At 31.7% G+C, this 23,531-nt stretch overlaps 1 protein-coding gene across 2 annotated transcripts in view; it reads right to left on the bottom strand.

The window, feature by feature from the left end:
- LOC113401377 (transcription factor Ken) overlaps positions 1-16,626 on the bottom strand; it is a 33,586-nt gene extending 16,960 nt beyond the window's left edge. Inside the window, exon 1 of one of the 2 annotated variants that reach the window (XM_026641274.2) lies at positions 16,284-16,626. Coding sequence is in view for 1 of the 2 variants with exons in the window: in XM_026641273.2 (XP_026497058.1) it covers positions 9,659-9,729 (71 nt within the window). In the remaining variant the exon portion in view is untranslated. Of the gene's footprint in view, positions 1-9,658; positions 10,000-16,283 lie in introns of those variants that run through there. The other variant, XM_026641273.2, reaches the window with a different exon arrangement.
- Positions 16,627-23,531: the final 6,905 nt, after the last annotated feature.

Below are 23,531 nucleotides of genomic sequence, written 5' to 3'. Positions count from 1 at the left end.
TTCCTCATAAGTTAGTTTGATTGTAATAAATAGATCATAATTTCCTACGTTTCTATAAAGCGAATTTGATTGTGAGTTTTATTAAAAAATAAGTTTTTTTTTATATAATTATTATTTTATTAGAATCTATACATCGGAGGTCGTGCATCAGATTTATTATAAGGAAATCTTTAAGTTGAACAATTAATCAACACTTGTCTTCAACGCAATATGTTAATACATAAAAGATTCTTATGTAAGTTGTTGAATGTACTTCTATGTTTATCCTTTTTACTGTAGAAAATTAATTTGACCTCTGTTTGGCATTGGTTCTACAATTCAGATGTTAATTAGAAAAGTGCAACATTAAAATATATGAATATATATATACGAATAAAACAAATCGTACAAATATATGGTTGGTAACGAGTAGGTATGGAATTAACTACGTATTAGGTACGGTTAAATTTGTTGATGATCCAACATTATTCTTTCACTAAAATGGTGCCTCATAGTATTGAATCATGTCTGCATAAACTAAGACCGCAATGAGTCACACAACGTAAAAGGTACTCTAATATATATTTGGACGAAGAACGTAATAAAATTTATGTATTTCAGAATAGGAAAATTTACGAATCTCAAACTTATTCAAATTATCTATGACGGAACTTTGTTGAAAAGGGTAATGTAAATACAGTACTTTGACTTGGGGCTTTAATTAATATTTCCAGAAGTACAAACAGAATAAATATATTGTCTGATTTGTTAAACGTATTGCGTCGTTTTCAATTAAATTTTACATGTTTAGAGGGAAAAGCGTATTTGTAAACGAGATGAACAAGAACGTAAACACAACACATCGGTTATTGTATGATGAGAGTTGAGCAGTATGTTTCACGATGTTACAATGTATGGAGATATGAAATAGAGTATTAAAGGTTTGATCACGTCCGTATAGGAATTATCTTGTAGTTATTTTACAGTTGTTAGTGTATAGAAACGTTAGATTTTATAACTTTTGTTATGTCCAAATGTAGAATTATCAACATTTAACTTTGAATTATAATTACTCTTGTTTAGGATTTATTGCTAGTATTTTATCGTATTTAATGAGATCCCTTAATTATAGTGTAGTGTTTATCTAAAAATACAATTACAGATAGTTCAGAAACATAAGAAAATAATTCATATTCTGTTCTATGTATCGTAAGTTTTATACTTCACTTATTTATAATTATTTGAAAAAACAAAATACGTCGTAAAACTATAAATAACAATTTTTATTGTGACACTTTGTCTACAGTTTAATTTTTAAATGGAAACCTAAATAACTAGATTCAATTTTTAATTTACTCGATAACGAATAATTCTATTTTGTGAATACAGTTTATTTGTTAAGTTAGAGGTCATAAAAATAACTCTCAAAACGCAAATTTGTCTTTTAATTATTTTCACGGATGCATAGAATCTAAAATCTAATCTACTATAAATGTGCATGAAAATATTAATTGCTTTAGTATTATTGCTTTTAACAGAAACTTTACTTTAAGGGTTAACTTAAACCAACTAAGTACAATATTCATATAACAGTATTTAAAACGGGATATTTACCATGTTTTTTATTTTTATTTGGTGGAGCTCGATATTTCGACATTATCTACGAATGTCTTGTTCAGTCTCGTAAGTAATGAAAATAAAAATAAAAAACATGCTAAATATCCCGTTTTAAATACTGTTAGTAATATAAATAACCATGTTAATTTAAAATCAAATATTCATATACTTGTTACATTCTCATTTTAAATCAATTTTCTCTTAAAATCAGACAAAGATACGCGACGCTGAAACTGTTCAAATTGATATTTCACAAAGAGATAATATATCAACACGCAAATCGTTACAAAAGAAAGCGTGCACGCATAGAATCGAACAAAAAATATGCCTACCAATATGCAACAATGAATATAATTGCGTAAACATTCTGTTGACACGTTACAATCTAAAGTTCTATTAGCGCGAGCAAATTTTGTGGTAGCAAGTTGAACCAGTTACCAGATAGATAAGGAATGCGCGGTATAAATTTGTTATGGACTTGTGTTGAGATAATCTCACATTATTTCTCTTACAATTGACACAATTATTTACAAATAATGATTAGGTTATTAATAATATAACTTATACGAGTTTATGCCCGCCGCCATGACCAAGTAGGTACATTCAGCGTGTACGTCCCATAATTGCTTTTATTGTTTCGTCGCAGCAAAATAAAATACTACAGTTTTTGTGTCTGATCATAGTATTTATAATGTAACAATTTTTTTTTATCAAAAATTGTTCAGTATTAAAGTTTCTAAGCATAAAACAATATACAATTTTATAGTTGCATAAATTTGAATGTTATAATCGCGAAAGAATTGGCTTTTTTTTACAAGTAAATTAGTAGTACTTTAGTAAAATATATGATTTATTATTTATTTATATTTATAATTTATTTATTTATTTTTCAGTTTTAATAGTAACTGACCTACATGTACACTGACATTTCACTAAATATAGCTGTCGCTGTGTGAAACGTGCGCTTTCGTTCACGATCGTTCTGTTTTAGCACTAGGGCTCGCTCTATATGTTTGCGTCTTATGTTTACACGTGCGCGTGCGTTGAATATTGGTAGCTACTTGCGGGAAATCGTTTACATGTATGCGTTTTACACACACGCACCCTCGCCCTACTCCGGATGTGAACGCAGATTTGTAAGCCTGTGAATGTGCTAGACCAAATTGATAGGTGTACGCGTTATCTACGCTGTTGTGCAACAGTGTGCTGACTATGCGCGCGTGTGAGTTATTGTTTAGAAGCCTTGAGGCTTTTAACTTATTTTACAACTTACCTACAATCGAATTGACTATAAAATTGCAAACAATCAGAATTTACGCTTGGATGGGCTTTTTATTGCTATTTATGACACCTGTTCTCGCATAATTAATTTATATTTGTAACCAATGTTCATAAATATGGAATGAAACTATTTATATTTTACATTTAAAATGAGTCAATATTTCTGTCAAAGTATACAAAAATTATTAAATAATATAAATTGTGTTTCTGAGAATAATGAAAGTAAATGACCAAATTCCGATTCCAAAATATTGAATATCAAATAGTTACAAGGGTAACATCGTAATAAAATTAATAGGTTAAATCGTGGCCTTTGAGGTGAGGTCATTACAATGGTATTATGATATCATAAATCTGATATTTTTTCGATTTATTGACTCGTCGGCCTTAAGAAAGTTAATCAATTTTTCATACGAAAGCGGAAGGCATTAGATGAAATACCACAATTAAAGGCGGTATTCAAATGTGAAGGTGAACCGGTGAGGCTGAGAAGAGGATGCGTGAACCCTAATTGAACGAGCTGAGGGTGTGTGCGTAATCGTTTGAAAATCGGTGACGGACACGCGTGTGCGAGAGTTGCGTGTGCGCAGACTAGCCGATAACAATAAACTATTTCCGAAGTGACCCAGTTCGAACGTCCTTCGGTAATTTGTGCCGCAAGGAACAAGAAAGGGCTGGGAGCGATTTTGACAGGAATATTAAACTTTTTATTGTTAGCCGACAATACATCGCTTTGTAACGATGAGCTAACTGCTGGTTATTGTCGAACAAAAATAGGTTTTTATGACCTTCGGTGCTGTAAAGGGGTTTTTGATCTTTGACGGCAAAAATAAAAAAAAAACAATCATTTACCAGTAGCTTTTACGTACTTTATTTTTTAGTATATATTTTAGAAATAAGTTCAATAACAATGACCTGCTTTTAATTTTAATGATTCGAGAGTTTCTTAAATTGCAGCTATGTAAACATTTCATTGTTATTTAATACAATTATATCATAAAAAAATGTTTTATTTAGTCTTATAGAACAATAAAAAATAAAAGAAATATTTAACAAGAAAATTGATTCGTAAAAGAAAAAATTGGTATGTCATTGGAGATACCGCAGAATGTATCCAACGATAGCAAGCCAGTCTAATTGAATCGAAACTTGTTAAGTGTGTTAATAGACGATGACCGTCACAATCAGTAGCAGTGGAAACCATTAAAAGACGATTTAGTAACGATCAAAAGCGAGTGCAAAGATGTCACTTTACTGTATGCAAATGTGGTCTGAATTCATTCAAACAAAAGAAATAGAATTGCATGTACTAATTTGACAGGTAATTAAATAAACTTACAAGCGATATTCATCGTTAAATCAATTAATATACTGGTCGGAATCTTATGAATATTTAGTATCAAAGTGTTACGTATAGTTTCACAATCGCTCAGAGACGGATACATCGAGTCCTCTGATAACGTTTTTTTTTTAAATTCATTTCAATGTTAGACTAGGTGAAGAAATTTATAAATGATTAACTTTATTGTTACTCTGTAAATGTTAAAGGCTAATGAATAGCATACATAAACGAAGCAGTTAAAGTCGAAAAATAGTTTTTTTTTATGCAATTGAAAAGTAACAAACTACTTCAAATAATACAATTTTTTTTTTTTGCAATATTTATATTTCGTTTACGAACGTTCCGTGATGGATATAATTAAGGTTGGAATAAGAATACAATATATACTTAAATGAAATAAGGCTGAACTAATATATTTAACATTGAACATCGTAATTTTAAAATTGAAATACCTACTAGTCGATTCTAATTGGTAATCATTCGAGTCTAACTTCGCGTGTTTCTTAGTACAGATCTTATTAGACATTAAATAAACCGAAAATAAACTATATACATATATACTTATATAAGTAAATCAAGCGTTGAACATTGTAACTAAACTTATTTATTGACGACATCAAGGAAGAGAGCATTTTCATTTGTAGAATTTAAACAAACATTAACCGAAGACATAATCATAATTATCAAATCCTCCAAAATGTGTATTTTGAACAATATTTTAAAGAATAGATGAAAATACTCCATAGCTAATGAATAAAACAATACAAAGTTCAATAAAATAGATTTTAAATGGATGGATGTTCCCTCTGTCACGTATTTCGCAGTACGCCAATGACCGCGCTTGTATTGCGACATGAACGCTTGCTTTAAGATGGAAACGTTTTGGAAGCTGTAAACCTAGTTCCAGCTGGATTCTAATATATTGTTCTTGAATATCATTTTCATGTAAATTGCTCATGTCAATGACTCATTGTTTGTTGTTACTATAGAAAAACATCGTTTATATTGATAGATGACAGAAATATATTATTTTAATAATTTGGCTACATAACATTACGCTGTGAGGGCGGAGCTGTAACTGTTACTGGCTAAACCGGGAAGAGCATCTGTTATTTAATAATTCCTTATCATCATTTGGATACTTTTTTTTAAGGGAGATCTAGTGATAGTTGATAGTGAACAAAGACAGCCCGATTTATTAAATACTTATAAAATCGATCTTTTACGACTTTCTATATCATCATTATATTTTTTTTTTAATATAGCGACAAAACAATAACAAACAAATTGGCAGATATTACAAAATTCTATACAGGCACATTTTTGTATTTGATTATTGAGTGTGGTGTTGTTTGATTGTGTACTTCGAGTGCACGTACATATAAGCTATGGTTAACTATGTCCTATTAACACTCTACTAGTGATTGCTGTAGAAAATAAGTTATTTGAACTAAAAGGATTCAAATTATATCGTATTAATGTAACATTTGGTACGTTACCTAAAAAAAAACAACTAACAAGTTGCCGATCCAGTTAAAATATAAATGAATTGAGTTGAATGACATATTGTTGTTTATCCAATCTTGCTCTATACTAAATTTTTATTATAAAGTAATTAGTATAAATGTCGCAGTTAAGCGAAGAGTAAAAAATATTAGTGCGGCACGTCGGTCTAATCCAAGAACCATTAAACCATATCCCTTTGTGCTACAGAACTACACTTAAGGATGGGTTGATTGATAGAATTAAATAATTGATTAGGTGTAGCGGAGCCCTTAAAAACAATCGAAAATCATTTTCTCAGAACGTAAGAGAATACTCTTACGAGTCTTACGTTGTGAAGTAAGTGCCAGTTACCGCCAAATACGAAGTCTCTATGTGTTATAGTTTAGAAAGTGAATCGATACTCTGAACATTGTTTCTTATATATACAGATTTTTCTCAATAAGATCTCTTATCAATCATTTTTTCTCCTCTCATTACGAATTCAACTCAATTCTCTACGCAATACCAATTCTTACTACAAGCGTAACTTTTCCAGGAAAAAGGCGCACCAATGATTCATTGTCCAATTAGAGCCATTGCGGTTACCAACCGTTTGTTTGTCACAAATAGATTAATTTTTATATACTTAACCCTTTTATTGGAAAAATAAATAAATTGTAAAATAAATTGGAACGTCGCCACGTGCAACGATAATTTACGACGAATATAAGTAATAATCTTGTATGAAAATTTGTAGTAGTATAAAGTATATATTTATGTCAATGAATAATATGATATGAGGGTACATAATAAACAATATAGTTCTACACAAATGTAGCACTCATATTGAGTGATGTAACGTAGTTTGTGGTCAAAAACAAAAGTAATTTAAGTATATATATTTATTCTATCATATCAGATGGTATAATTTTTAAGGCGACAATGTAGTAAGGTTTTTTAGTTGGCTTTCATTGAATTAGTTTGACCCTGCTCTCCGTATTACCTAAATACTATACTGGTTTTAATCTTTGCAGAATATTCAAGTTAAAAATATACATAATAAATTAAAAATAAGCCGACGAATGTTTTACAAAAATGGACTATGAGTGTCTATTCTTATAAGAACGTGTCATGGTTTGTTCCGTTAACATTTAATTTATTTAGAAATTTGTCTTTGTCCCTTAATTTGTTTCTTGCTTATTTCATTAAAAATTATACAGATAAAAGTTACATAACATTAAAATGGAATAAGGGTAAGCAATTTAGAACACACTTAGATATTTTGTAATAATAAAATTAAGCAAAATAAATTAAAAGTTTGCCAAATAAACGCAGACATTATTATTTACATAAAGACAGTTGTAGCCTTCGATTTCTGTGGCAGCATTATGTATACATACGTATTACGTATATATTATTCTATAAATATTTAGTATTTAATTTATGTATGTTAATAATAGATATTTTTTATAATAATATTATTATAAAAAATTAAATAAAAAATATTTGATCCCAATTCCAATTACAGTGAATTATTTTAATGATAGAATTAGGAAAGTTATACAGTATATTCAATGTACAAATGCTTTTATATCGATGTTTCCGGACGAGGAGACGGATAAACTTTACGCTCAATAGAAATAAAGATAAGTACAAAATGTTACATATTTTATCGAAACCGTTGTAGCTTATCATAAAAATTTAATAAATCATACAAATCGAAGGTTACTATGATATTTATTAAGAGGAATAAATAACGCTTAAGTATTTCAATTTCATAACAACTTAAAATCAAGGTTCGTTCTATTGACGCATTTCGTTTTAAATTTCGAATACACTAACAGATAAATTATACAAAATATATGCATATACATATACAAAGGTCACGGCGATATTAACATAATTATGAACATCGGAAAGAAGTAACTTAAAAGTTTTAAACTGTTATTTTTATTTGTGAATTTCAAAAATAAGTTTTTTAAATGCATCCCTTTTAATAAATACTTTCAAATTTTCAATCGTATATAATAAATAGATCAACTATTAATTCATATAAACATTTCGTTTTTAAATATATAATGAAATTAAATCGAATATGTGTCACGTTTTTTAGTAATTTTACTGCGCGTTAGATTCATATGAAAAATTCGAGAATTGATATAAAAACAAATAGAATATTTATTTTCAAATTAATGCATTTTTTTAATACAAATATATCGAACTTTTCTTTAAATATTATAGTAGAATTCTTTATTATACCCTAGTCTACCCATTTAAAAAATATTTTAAGCTTTTTAATGAATATTTTGGGCATAATACGATTCTTATCGTTACTCTGAGCTCGATGCATTTGTTTAAAGATTAAATGACATTGGATCATTAAATTTAGGCTGCCCTTAAACCTTTAAAAACTGTGCCAACAGTTAGCATCCATTGACACAAACCAATAATAGCGATGACGTCATAAATGATGCACCGATTTGTAAAGAAAAAAATAACAGGTTAGGTTAGGTTATTACGGATATTATAAATATAACAATTCTACGTACATAATTTCTCATTAATATAAATGTGTTCTTCTTTATGCATTTAAATACATTTATTTCAGAGGATAAATGCGAAAGTACTTTGTGCGTATGTTTCGTCGTCACTAAGTGGATTTAAATAAAAATCAATAGAAAGTTATGATAAAATATCAAGTACGAATAAAACGCAAATAAGACTGCGTAAAAGCTAGTAATAAAAAAAATAACAGTTTATTTGTTTTGTACGCTTTTAATAAGTGTGATCATTTGTAAAGTGAGACTGTTAAGTTAATTGTGAGAGTTTTGACTAAAGTTTATTTTTATTTCGGTAACGTTATTAAAGTTTATGTTATTGAAAGCCACTTTTTTACAATCGAATAGAATACTGATACATGCTCATTTAGAATCGGTGGAATTCAGTAAAAATGTATTCATTGGATAAATGAATTATTGATAATCCATATTAGGCAATAATAAATAATTAGAACTATCAAGTTTATTATCAATGTTATAGTAATTGGTTTCAAAATTTTATCAATTGAGATTAAATGAAATCTTCAAGGCGACGCGACGGTAGCGAGTTACTTTCTGATATAAAAATGATAACAATTATTTTGAACCGAGAATTTTAAAAATATAAATTTATAAAGATATTTTTTATCCGATCATTCGGTAGGTTACCTTTCGAATATAATAAAAAAGATGTAATTAAAAAAGGGATAATAAACAAATATGATATATATAATATTTTATGGAATATTTTTTTGTTTATTCAAAATTAAAAATGTTATGTGAATAGAAGCTGTTTTTAAAAAGAAAGACGTTATCAATTCAGTCGTATTACAACCTATGTAAGTTAGAACTCTTAATGACTTGAAAAGTATTTTTTTATTTCGCAACCGTGTCTATTGCAGTCGTTGAATTAACTTTCAATTTTAAATATTTCATATTCAAATTCCGTTGGGATTGCTTAAAAATATTTATAACATTATAAATGTTGAAATTAAAAAAAAACACTAATACGTACAATAATGTTTTTGCAATGTAATTAAAATATACAACTATGTTTTTGCTACACAATTGCATATTTAGGCCATCTTTCCATAACCGCAAACGCATTGGTTTATAATAATGTACAATTTATTCATAGTTATTTTGCGCATCGAATGCGCGCGAAACTAAGCGTGGAAAAGCGGCGCGGGCGCATTTCATGCGCTGAGTTCAGTCGATTTCGCAAACCACGATCTAATGTGAACCTATTAACCTCTCCGAGTGAGGCTCAGAGGCGAAGGCGAGAGGCGGATGAAGAGACGAATAGTGCGTTCATTAGACACAAGGTTGTGTCAGTCATCCCGCCGGACCGCGCAAACACCAATTCACACGTAATAACGCAACACGAATTAAAAGTAAACAAACAACAATGCCTTACCTTGCCAACTGTAGTGCACTTCTATTCGCAATCTCATTGTAGAAATTCAAAAGTATGTTACTATCGAACATATTAGCACTGCATCACAGCCATTTCTTTCACAAAATGATATACGATAAAAAAAAAACAAAACAATCCGAAGCACCAGCGATCACAGGATAATCACAACGTCCGGTTCTAGGCACGTCCGTGCGCGAGCGACGTCAAATCAAACTGGCCCGGTCAAAATGACGAAAGTGAAAACATCGCACGCACAGAAAAAAAGGTTGGCGGCGCGGTACAGTCCTTGCAGGCCACCTCTCGCGCGGGCTCCAGTGACACAGTAACTGCGCGGCGCGCGCATCGCTCGACGCCTATATAACGAAATGCTCGGAGGCTCGAACTTCAAACGCCAGCGGACGGCACAAAAAGAAGATGGGTTCTCGCGGTAGCTAGGAAAGAATGAGCACAAAGAATAGCGACACGTGGGCGCGTGTGCGTGCACGTGCAACTATCGTTGTGTGCAGAGATAGGCGGCCGCAGGAAACTCCGTTCTCTTCCACTAGGAAAGACCTTGGATTTGAATCGGCACGTTGCAATGTGTACCGCCGTCGCCTACGCCGCTGTTACCTACTTGCCGTTGACGGCTCTAACTGATTAAACGATGATTCCATTGTATAGTTTATTTTAAAACTACACAGTAGTGCACTCAATTGCATTTGCAATCAAAACTCCATTAACCAAAGAAACTAAAATATCATACGAACAGTCTATACGTTCATAGTAGATTATTTCATATTACATCTCCATATATAAATACTGATTGATCAAAAATTGGTTTCAGGTTCGTCGTATAGTAATTGAAGATGTTCTTTTGTGAGACAGCAAGCAATACTCGAACAAATTTAGGTCAAAGTCAAGTCATACTAATTGACAGTCACAAGTAATATTTTGTTATACCGGTGTAAATATACAGCTGACCGTGATCGAGGAATGAAGTTGATGATATAAACCTTCGCCGAGAGAAATGACACAACTGACGAACATTGAAATATTTTTACAACGATGAAGGGAGATGTTGTTTTGCCAAGTGATTATTGCAGGACAAATAGCACAATTACTGAGCATGAAGCAATGAAAGTTGATAATGATGTTACTGCTACGACACGTTTCGGGCGCGAACAGTCAGAGCGTTGCACAACGAGCAAATGAAATTTGAGATAATTATGCAAAGTGGGTCGTTAGACATGCTTTCGTTTCAATATTTTATACAAGTAATTCAATGTAACACTAATAATAATAACTTTTTGAATATTTACGTGACATTGTATGTACATATTATCGAAATATTAAAACGTCAAAAGAATCTGTCAATAAAAAATGAAAAAATGTCAATGTTACCTAGTATGTCGGATAAACGTAAGAGTTATTCGAAATAAAATACATACTTAGTAAGATTTTAATAATATTAAGGTTGGAGAGTTAAAGGTTGAATTATATAGTTAAATTAAATCTAAAATGTTTAAAACACTTAAAATTAATTTTAGTATCGAATACCAAAAGTTTCTGAAGCGGTTATTTAATAACATATATTGTACGCAAACTCGTTCCGTTGATAACGTAACAGCATTTCACTTTTGCTTCCACATTCTCATTGTCTAGAAAAGCGATTGGATAACTTCGCAAATATCATCTGAACCGCGAACTTATATAAATGCCTCTGCATCTGTGAGAATTGCCTTAATTGTATTCTTTTTTTTAATTTTTAATTTACATATAAATATTGTTATTGAAACATTATTTTGTAACGAGTGAAAGTTATCCACGTTACTGCCTCTTTTCTACACACAATTGCAACATTTGAATTGGGCAGGTAGGTAGAATTGTATTATATTTCAATCTTTTCAAAAACACTTTGTTTTTTTAAGGCAAAAAATCTCTAAAATCATTTATGTTACGTCACAAAAGAGGTCAACTAGGTTTTAATTATGTATTTATTTATCAGTATCGTTTCGTCTACTAGTCTGAAGGTTATTCTTCTAACATGTTAATTCTGTATGTGAATTTATTTCTCCTATTTCAATAATTGCTAAATCTACACAAAGAACTTCTGTTGGTAATTAATAATGAACTGTCACATTACATGGATCTATTTATCTGAACGAGTAAGACCTTTCGTTTGTACCAAAACAATAGTCTATTCAGAGCTTGCAAAATATCTAAGCACAAGAGTTCACAGTGAAATGTCGACAATAATATTGTAACAGTAACCTAATCTTTTACATACTAAATAATCGAGGAATTTGCTTCACTTCGAGTAGGTTATAAAACAATTCAATATAATTATATTGTGAGGATACTCATTTGTTATGTTGAAATATATAAATTTATAGAACATTATTTTTAATACAATCACAACGGGAAACGGCTAATTAATTTATTGACACATTTACAAACGAATTTGTTGTATATATAAATATTAGATTGATATTTTCTTTCCAGACTTCTAAGGCCGCCTGGCATTAACAGTATGCGACGATTGAAGAAAAACATTAAATGAGAAATAAACAGCATAACTACATATTTATTTAAAACCTAAAGCCTTGGATATTACGGTGTCGTATTTTATTTATTTACTTATATAAATATAATGTAAATCCGCATTGGCATGTGTTGAACGAAACTATAACTATTCGTATAAAATATACTTGCGGATATTGTGATACAGATGTTAATCGCCGCTTTGATGAGTGTAAATTAAATTTATTTCTAAATAAAAACGATAAAGATGTAATCTACGTCATATTCTACGATATAATTCAATCGACATTTCAATGTATAGCCCTAATAAAGGTCGTCTTAGGCTCTAAGCTACTGATACAATGAATGAATAGATTATAACATCAACATATTATTTAAACTACATTTAAAAACATTATTTATATATTCACAAGTCTTAATATTGATAACGTTTTAACTTTTTTTTAATAGCTAATCTTAAGGTTGACCGTCGTTAAATATACTGACATTTCAATAAGTTTAAACTAATACCAATGCGCCGCCGAGCATTGGATCTACGTGTTACGTCCCTTGTGCCTGTAATTACACTTGACGCAAACACCGTTCAAACAAAGCAATACAAATTACTGTTGTGTGACGGTAGAATTAGTGAGAGAGAACTACCAAGACTAGCTTGTACAAAGTCCTACTAGTATAACCAGTATGGTTGGCTACGTAAAAGATACACTAAGCAGAATGCTACAAGAGACAAAATACAAGTAGTATATAAGACGTTATATGCTCGATTCTTTCCTTGGCATTTTGTTAGATAAATAATCAAAAAATTAAAAGTAAGTGTAAATTTCGGACGCTAAACAAGTATCATTCTAATATCATATAATCAGGGTCAGTTACATAATATTATGTTCACATAGTAACCTTTTGTGTATAGAGTTAAGCTTACGTTTAAGTTATACTTAAAAATCAGTCTACGGAGTTGACTGCTACGCAGTCTATTTCAACTACTAGAGAACAAAAGACAAATAAACAAGATTTAACATGGAAATGACGCGATATTATTCTTCGAGAGCTTGTATAATCTATCGTACTCATTAAGGATTTGCGATAAAGGGCGCTTTGAATGCGTGAAATTAAAGTGGATATAAGTAGTTAAGTGGAATAGTATATTAATCAAGAACTGTTACTAGTGTACAATATGGCTGGGCTATTAGCAAATCGCATAGTATGCGTAAAGCTAAGGTCTGTTTATATTTATTCCTTCTTCGATGGGAGTAGGCTATGTGAAAGTGCAAGCACATTAACTGGTTTTATAGAAGAGCATATTCAATCGTAATTTGTCGATGTTACCTATGAAGTCATGCATAAAAATCAGTTCAACAAATAAATTAAGCTATTGTTTAAAATAACGATAATGGTAGAAATAGAAGACAAATTAACTAAGGATTATAGTTTTAAAAATAAATAGTTCTCAATAAGTAATACCTTACTGAGAGTACTATTATTTCTACAAGTCTTAAAAAAATATTTTAAATATGAAAATGTAACTTTAGTCGATAAAGGTATGGTATTGGCGACAGGACTTTTTTATACTTAAGTACATACTCAGTAACGCTTACTTATTTTCATTGTATATGATAGAAATTCTTTTCTTTAAAGATTTCCATCGATAATATTGAAATAAATCACTTAAATGAATAAAATTATACGTATTATTCGTCTTACACAAGACAAACGTCTACGGGTATATTTTTGTTTGATTTTTTTGTTTCACTACGTATTATAAAATCAAGTACGCTAGTAGTCTGTTTGCTGTGTGTCTGAACGCGATAAACTCAAAAACCGAGGGGAATTTCATTCGGTTTTCACCAATGGATTGAGTGATTCATGAGGTTTAGGTTTATAATTCATTGAGTTTTATTGCTAATTTAATATTTCAAATATGACGATGTCTTTGAATATGTTGGAAATAATCATACCGACAAGGAGGCGTGCGCCGCGTCAACCATACATAACTATATAGACGTTTTATATAGACACTCATTCCACCCTTGCGAAGATGTGTAGAAGCTAGTACCGAAAATGTCTTAATGTTCGATATACTTACTCTGCCATAAGCCTTTATAGTTTCTTCGATTTCAAAAACGAAACGCCTTATATGATATGTTCGTACTTATGAATTTATATGAATTTTTAAACGCCTAATTTTAATTAAAGTCTATTTTAGAATTATCATTCGAATCTTTCGCTACTGTGTCGAATTGTTTTCGTTTGAGAATATTTTCTTGATTGTAATTTTCGTCACGATTTATATTACGCCTTTGTCTATATCTGGAATGTATTGTTTATTTGTAAATTCTAATCAATTCAAATTACTTGCAAATCTGTATCCGATTGTCGAGAATTGTTTAACCTTTAATAGGATCTCTATTTATGGATTTTTTATTGTCATAAGGATCTTATGAGAGTTTTTTATTTTATATAGATAGATTGTTGATATGTACGTTTGTTAGTAGTTGTTTTGAGACATTTCTATTGGGTGATAAATTGTCCTTATCCTATTATTTTGGGTTAGCGCAGTTTTGTTAGATCTTTGGTGGCCAGTTGCTTTCTCGATTGAAGAATGTGCTTAACAAAATTATTTTATGTGGTTCTCGCGGTACCTAGTGATTGAAACCGAGTAGCTATTATAATAAATAATGATTACGGTCAATTTTAATTAACTTCATATATTTAATACAACGCAAAAACTGACACTGAACTTCAAAAACCAAACGAATGAAGTAATGCATTTCAAAATAATCTAAAAAGAATTAATTATTTCATTTAAAAAGTTTTACAATAAATCGATTTTGTAATTATTGACTAAAATTTCATCCCACCGAAACGTTTACAAAGAATGAAGTCATCCGTAAGATTCGGTTGCGTACGACGCCGAGAAACTTTCCGAGTCGGTATTTCTCTGAGTGAAAGTTAAAAGTGTAAGTTACTATATTCATTGTACTTTTGTCACTGGCAAATAACGATCTTTATCGTATATCCTAATCTCGACATTTAAACTTACGCCCACATTTATCTCTCGAAAGGAAAGTTTTGTATTTTTATTGCGTAATTTCGCTATAGTAATAGACAAGGATTTAATCTCCCTAGGGGTATATTTAAATACAATTTGAACCATAAAAAAAACTACTATTCTAGCACTTTCTGTACAAAACCATCGCTCAGTAATCTACCTACCTATTGAGTAACTTTCTTTGTAAATTATCGCTTAAAATATTTCAAACTTATCGCGGTTGGTATTTTATTTTTATCTGCTTATCGTGAAAGTGTTATTCGAAGGTGGCAATGGCGGGCGGTGGTATGCATCCGCATCAACCATTGAATCCGTCACGATCGACCGTGGCTGCCATTTATTAATATTAAACGAAAATTCGTTATCCAACTGGCCTTGGACCGCGTTCCTTTCAGTTCTACTTAATGATGACAGTTGCTTGAAACGTGCTGTTTGTAGTGGCACCAACTCAATAACAGTAAAACTGCGGTCTGGAGATTGGAAGGTTTTCTAAATAAAGGTAACATCAAGACTTGACGATTCGTAAACTGCTTACATTATTTGATGACATCGCTATCATTAGAAATAAGAAAGGCCTGCAAACGCTTTCACTCATTAAATGACGTATGATCGATTGATGAAATGAGAATTTTAAGTGAAAACGACATGCCGAGATGTTTTGTAATAGCTATTGAAAGTGTTGCTCATAGAGTGAGGCTCGGCGCAGCGTAGAAGTCGAAAGTGAGACCGTGAGGTTGCGCAGGCGCGTTACGAAGTTTTTACTGTCGGCCGCGCGCGAAATCACTTGAAAGTTGTATTGTCCTTGGATATTTCACTTCTTTATTTGTTGCGTTTCCGACACCCAAACCGAAGTTCAGTCGCCGGTGACGCCAATTGTAGCACTTAAGTGTGTTGGTACTACTCTCGTGTCCCTTTCACTATGCTCTTAAATGCTTGCATTGAATACAAGCGACGATATGATTTTGAAATATATAAAGAAACGTTGAAACAAGTACAGTCTATACTAAAACCGTAGAAAGGGTCATCAGAGTATAATATAAGGTTGACAGCTCTTACCGAGGGACAATGGTAGATGAGACTTGATCCTCGCCGGGGTACTCCAGGGTGTCGGTGCGCGCAGGAGCGCGCGGCGGTTTCCCGGCGCTTGCGCCACTTCCACGCTTGCGACACGCTTCCTGCGGGAGAGTGCGAGGCCGCGCGCGAGTTCCGCGCGCGTTGCACAACGCTTATCGGCGACCCGGTTTCGACTTTCACCGCGGCACACTTAAACTGAATCCAGGGCTAGGAGCACTTAAGCACTGTAATCCGGGCACAGTCACAGGCGCGGGCGCGGGCTCTTCGCAGGAGAACGCGTAATGTATCGGCGCGACGGCGCTGCGGGCCGCGGGCGCCGGGCGAGTGGCGTGCGCCGGCGCCGCCGTCGGTTGCGCCACGCTGGAAAGTAAAAGTAAGCGGTGGGCGCGGGGCGCGGTGGCACATTTCTCCCACTTTCGCCGCAGTGATTCACGCTGCACCAAGGTCGCTTCCCGCCACTCCTGCGCCACGATTTGTAATGGTGCTCCTGTAAGTGTTACGGGCAGATGGTATACGTGCGCAACATAGTAATGTACGCAACGTAGCCAGAAACCCGTACAAAGGCAGTTTATTTCTTAGGTGATTGTATATTGGAAACAAGAATATAACTGTAATCACTACAAACCATATCAGTGTTAAAAAGTTATATTACTTAGCGATAGGTAACGTTATTTTTCTTGCACATTCTCCACCAAAGATTATTCGACGAGAATCGAGATGTTACGCTGTAGTTCGGCCGTGAGGTGCCAAGTCAATTAGTTACAGAACCACAATGGTTCGCGAGCCTGCACTAATATGTACATTCATCACTCATTCGCTTGTCATAGAAGTGGTTTACCACAATAATTCAAGGTCAGATGTACATCTTAACCAAATTCCTAAATAACTCAAATACTAGTTACAGTACTGGTATTAAGAATGAAAAAACTTTGAATATAAAACGATCATTGAATACGACACGCATAAAAACATAAAAGGCAATATCATGGGTATGAGAGAATGTTTTATGATCACCGAAGTAGGACTTCGTTAACACTTTCACCGCTTATTTAATCTGTAGTTGTTACTCAACACTAAACGCAATCTTAACACGATTATCTCATTAGTATTTGTGCTACCTTCTATAAATAAAGACAGAAAGCGTCTTTGGACTAATCATTATCAGTTTAATTAGAACTAATAAAAAAAAAATTCAGTAGATCATAAAGTTCCAAATTTATTTTTGTATTAAAATAAACAAAATCATCTACAGAACAACTTTCTTGTGTGTTCCTCAATTATAATATAGGCCGGGTAACTAAAAATGGAATTTTTCCTTCGAAATATTTTAACCATACTCTCGGAGGGTGTATGTTGGAAGTGTGCACACTCCCCTACCTCCGAAAGTACGTAAAGGCGAACGAATGAATATAAGTATAATACGAACTCGAAAAAACCAACGTCTTGCTCCTGAATACGTTCCAGTCGTGTCCGCTTTGTCGTCCCATCGGATTCTGAGAGTGAGGAAATCCTAGGAATAAACGAAGTAGTAGTACATAACATACATAACCCTCGAGAATAATCGCTGTGGTCGAAATCTGTCGGAGGAATATCTTTATCATTGAGAAGAAACATATTAACTAACACATTTTCACTATTGAGCAGCTGCGATTGTATACAAGGAGGCTATATTCGAATGTAGGTAAATGAGTCACGCTGCTAACCTAGTGAGCTAGTTATAATAATACAATTGTTAGTTTGTTATCAAAATTTTCAATTGGAGCGGATGGGAATGGACAGCAATATCATCCTTTATCATAGGAGAGAACTGCAATTGTTTTGTAATCGAACCTGATAATACTCGTATATGTACAATGAATTGTTAACAAACTGACAAGCACAATTTACCACCCACTGTATATCACATCTTGTTCGTGCAAATTATTAAAAGTCGACCAATTAGGTATCTTGAAAGCATTATTTAAGCAATAAAAAATAATAAATATCTTCGAAATAAACTTCATTATGAATGTTTCCCGCAAAAGCGATTTCGGTAAAAATTGACGACAAAGCAACAGCTATTTAAACAAAATAAAGTAGACAAACATTTTTTACATGACACTAAATAAAAGCTATAAATATAAACAGATCGTAATAATTGATATACGGTCCTTGAGCGTGCGGAATGCTAGCAGAATTTTCCCGCTGGTTCGCCATTTCGATATTGTGAAAAAGCGATCCTCTCACAAATGGAGGCAATGCTAAAAGAATAAATTAATAATTTAAATATGTAACTATATATAGGTTAATCATCTTTAGCACAAAAACGTTTCTTAACTTTTCTTTTGGGTCTTATTTGTAAAGCCTTTTTACACTATTTAGTAGGGTACAGTGGCAGATTTGAAACCTTGGCCACTGGGCTCGTGCTAATGAAGTGCACGTCACTATTTATAGAAAAATCGTTTGTGTTTATATACATACACCACATATTTATTTAAATAATCATATTATTATAATACGTATATGTCATAATATGAAATATAATCTAAAACTGGTCTGGATTTTTACCTTAACATTTTATAAGTTACGGTTAGATTAATATTATAAAAATGTCTTCATTACATTGGGTAAGCACATGTAACTAATCTTTGCGAAAATATACTTTATGAGAATATTCTTTGAACTGCCAAATCATAGGGAGGAAAAACGCAGAGAGATCACAAATCCTAATAAAATTAAATACGCGTAGATGTATTAAACTAGTGAAAGTGAAAAGTAGAAAGAAATGAAAGTATGACGTTAGAGATACCAATATATTACGCTTCACCTTACAAAGTAATAGTTTGATAAACGTTTAAAAACTAGTGAATTCAAGCTTATGGTATAACTAATGTTAAATCGAATTGAATACGATTAATAGGGAGAAAATATTTGGAAACTAACGAAAACATATATGAGTAAACATTTAAAGTTAATTTCACGCAGATATTAATTATCACATCACATGACAGAGACTGGATTGTCAGCAAAACGTTTCGAGACCGGTAAACCTGAATAAATTTTAGTTTAAATGGTATTATTAAAATATAAAGATGATATGATATTTTTTGTTTATATTTACGTGATTTGTTTTATTTAAAAGTTAAGAATTTATTAGTGTATAGGCTTTGCTATCAATCTGTGGAGTCGCTTGTGCGCCCACTTGGGTTATTCGAACGCCAAATACCTACTACTACGTTATAAATTGCAATGTTTCGGTTTTAATGCTTAATGAGCCATTGTAATGACAGGTACAAGGGATTTAAGATGATAGCGCATTGATGGATAAAGATGCTCATTTACTATCCTTTTTGAGGCAATAAAATACAAATAAAATATATTCTCTTTGTATTTACCGGAAACATTACCACTTGCTTCTAATTTTCATTATAGACAATGTGTTGGAAATATTAGTTGCTGCATTTGTACAGGAAACTCAGTATACGTAATCGAAGCACACCTTTAATAGGAAATGCCTATCGTCGCCTATTGCGACACTGTATTTTCGACTGTATCTTGGCGTGAGTGTGTGTCATAGTCAAAAATAAATTAAATTTCAAGAAATCATACTTAGTACTACTGATCGAAATACTATTCCTAGTGTCTTAAGACCGTCGATTGAGCGGACATAACCTATAATGAGTATGACATTAAGAACATTTTCACTCTAAATTATTAATTTAATAATGGAATGTACAATCATTATTTGAAATTGATTGTGCAACGATCCTTTTATGGGCAGTGATTCATTGCAATGTCGCCTGACATCACGCCCTTGTCATACCGTTTAATAGAACCGGTCAAAGGCGAATCGTACACACCCACCAGGGTTCCCTACCATGTAATTACGCACAGTAATTATAGTTTTCCTCATATCTCACGGTATACATAAACGAGACACTCGCTTGTGACGTCATGGAATCATAAATGATGGAAACTGGTTCGAATAGGTCATACGAGTGTGTGAAAGATTGAAATAAAATAAATAAGGTTTTGGCAATAACGTTGTATAGGCGAAAGTTTTCCGAGATTATATATTGCGTTCGTAATTAGTCATTTTGTGATGAAAATGTATTCTCATACTTATACTAAATATACACTGCGGTGACATCTGCGTTATATTAAGCTTTTTCATACTAATGATGATAGTGTATCTCATTGGTTATTAAACTGAATTGGTAGTTCCTGAAATCAGTGTGTTGAGCCTTAAGACGTCCAGTAAACTAATATTAGTGATAGTATTAAAGCTGTTCTTTATAGTTTTACTATATATCTGCGGAGATATAGTGCGATATGTGCGATATAGATCAGTCAGCGATTATTTCGATATTATAACCTTGGAAAATACCGTATCTTCGCCAGGGTAGAATCCTTCAACGCCTGCCAATTTCTCGAACAAATCCCATATAGATATACAATAATAAAATTATTAGGTAGCAGCGTAACTCTAAAATAAGGTATAATTGTTTTTGTAACTCGCAATAAGCCACATTAACTAAAAACAGTAATGTATTATGAAATCACATAAGTACACAGATACTTCAATTTTATGAGATGTGTTTTATTATTGATTGAAGTTAAAGTTTGTATAACGTTTTATTATATCTCAAACATCACCGGATTAATATTGTTTTTTATGTTGAAATTTTCTCCTGTTTTATAGTTCATATAATATATTCTTGTATAGTACTTTTTGTGATTAACTAAAGCTACTTTTAAACGATTACGGCGAAGTCACAAGGAAGGTTAACTTTTCGGCCCGTATGTATTTAATTTTATGTATAGATAATGTTAACAAAGATAATAATAAAATATACATTTCGAACAGTGTAAAGTTGTTTTAAATTATTAAGAGTTTTTTGAAGAGCGAGCAATAACGACTGCTGAATTATTAAGTGGACAGTGGACTATCACCGGAGGACGGACATCTTACACTCGGTCCCGTTTTATTCTCATCTATTATATATGGATTTTTTAATCATATTATTACATGTGTGTCTAAATAATTAATACACAACGCCATTATAAGTATTCATATCAACAAAAAACAGTTAAGTAAAGTTTATTTGAACAGAACACTGTAATATTCTCATGAAAACTCTATTGATGGTATAAGTTATTGTTTATATTATCAAAACTATTACTGTATCATGTTAGCAATCATTTGTGAATAAAATACACAAATTCAAGAAATTGTACTTGTATACCAATTGCTTTAAGAATGTTAATAAAATTCAATAAACATATTATGTATTTATAAATCACCGACACCAAGTTTATATGTTTCAGGTGCGAGGCCCAAAGTTGACGTAATAACCATTAAGAAAAGAATTTTATTGAAAGTTGACTTAATCGAAAAAAATACAGATAAATAAAGTAAACGTATCACTTTATCCGAAACAACCTTGTTGGAGGATAATATACATTAAATTAAATGCTATTAACGCCGCTGCGATCGGTCGATCCATTTACACTGATTTGGTTCGTTTTCATTTTGGAATCGGATTTAATTAATTCCAGAAGCTAGGTTTTTGGATTGTTTTTTTTTTAATTTATATTAGGTAGCGGAATGGTCACCACTATTCATTTAGAAGAGAAATATTAAACATTCTTTACATCGCCAATGCGCCACCAATTGTCCTTGTAATTACACTGACTCACTCGTCATTCAAACTGATACACAAAATACACCAAATAGTTGTTAAATAGTGGAATAAATGGTGAGTGTGTAATAACCACCCACAACGGCTTGCACAAAGCCCTAACACGAATTTGCTAATGTGGTTAAAAATGTTGTTGTAAATATTGTCATTTGTTAAAAAAATGCTCTCGTTGTTTACCAGTGGACATTTTTTAATTGTCGCCGATTTTGAATAACAATGCAGATGACCCAAAACTCTGTTAATGTCACGAGAACAATCGTCACTTTTACTTTTCACTTAAATAACTCACATGCGTATTTAAATTTACGTCATTTTTAAATTTAGTAGTAAAATTTATTTTCCAGTACTAGTATATACATTATTAAAAAATTTTGAATTAACTAAGTTCGAAAACTTACAGATTACAAATAACAAAAAAAAACTAAGTTGTTTGAGCGTTGGATGATTTTTATGGAAAATGAAACTTTGTAGTATCTCGAAAAATTACGATTAAGTATCTAATAATTTAATTGGTTCAAATTCTGGGAAGAAATAACGAAAGCCACACATATTTTCTTGAATAACCGTTTTCGTACTTTGAAATTTTCCAACACTATTTAAAGCTTAATTTGGACAACAACAAACATTTTCCCACCCGGATATATTATAGTAACATCATGTTTTAATTTTAAATTTGTAGTCGTAGAAGTTTTATTACTTGTACTTAAATGACATGACGACCACAATAAATATTTTTTTTGTTTGTGGTGGGGTGATTTTTGTACAATATTTTATCTCGCTACTGATTCGTATGCATCTAAAATAATATTTAGTAATACATAAAAATGTGATTTTACGATTTGAAGGGAAATTTCAATTAAACCAAGGAATCCAGCAATTAAATCTCAAAATCTTATGGAGGTATACTTTTTCAATGAGAGTTCTTCGCGCTTTTTATTCTATATCTAAAAAAAAACATAACTTGATTTCAATCAATTGATTGATTGCTTGATAAAGCCTTTGATTCAATAATGAATGTTTAAATAAGATAGAGCTCCTTGTATTAACCGCATAGTAAAGGACTTGATAATTCAATCATTTGGTTAAAAGAATATTGCAATTCATAGTTCTAATATCGTGAACATAATGTACTGGTGATTATTGTAACAAGTTGATGCAATACTTAATATCTCAATTTCTTAAAAACGAGTAGTTAATTACTTTAACAGAAAAAATAATATAAATTTAAAATGTAACGACGATGTGTTCATTTATCGCTTTTCCGGTATCTATATAGATTTTTTTTAAAATTATAATCGACATTAACAATTCACTTATGTAGTTACATGTTTAATGTTCTCAATTCCTTTATATAATTTACTTACAACATTTATGTTTAACTATTTGTTTTATTGCTAAGAATATATATAACTATAATATAATAGGTCACTTAAATAAGTTAATCGCTCTAACACAACATCCTATCAACTGTTATTTCAATTATAATCCAACAGTTGTACCAACTGAGGATGGCAAAACTCATTCGGACCGCGGCGCAGGCGCAGGCGAC

Source organism: Vanessa tameamea, chromosome 2 (assembly GCF_037043105.1).
Source record: "Vanessa tameamea isolate UH-Manoa-2023 chromosome 2, ilVanTame1 primary haplotype, whole genome shotgun sequence".
NCBI lineage: Eukaryota > Metazoa > Arthropoda > Insecta > Lepidoptera > Nymphalidae > Vanessa > Vanessa tameamea.
Note: the sequence above shows the minus strand (reverse complement) of the source record. Positions and strands in the feature narration are given on the sequence as shown.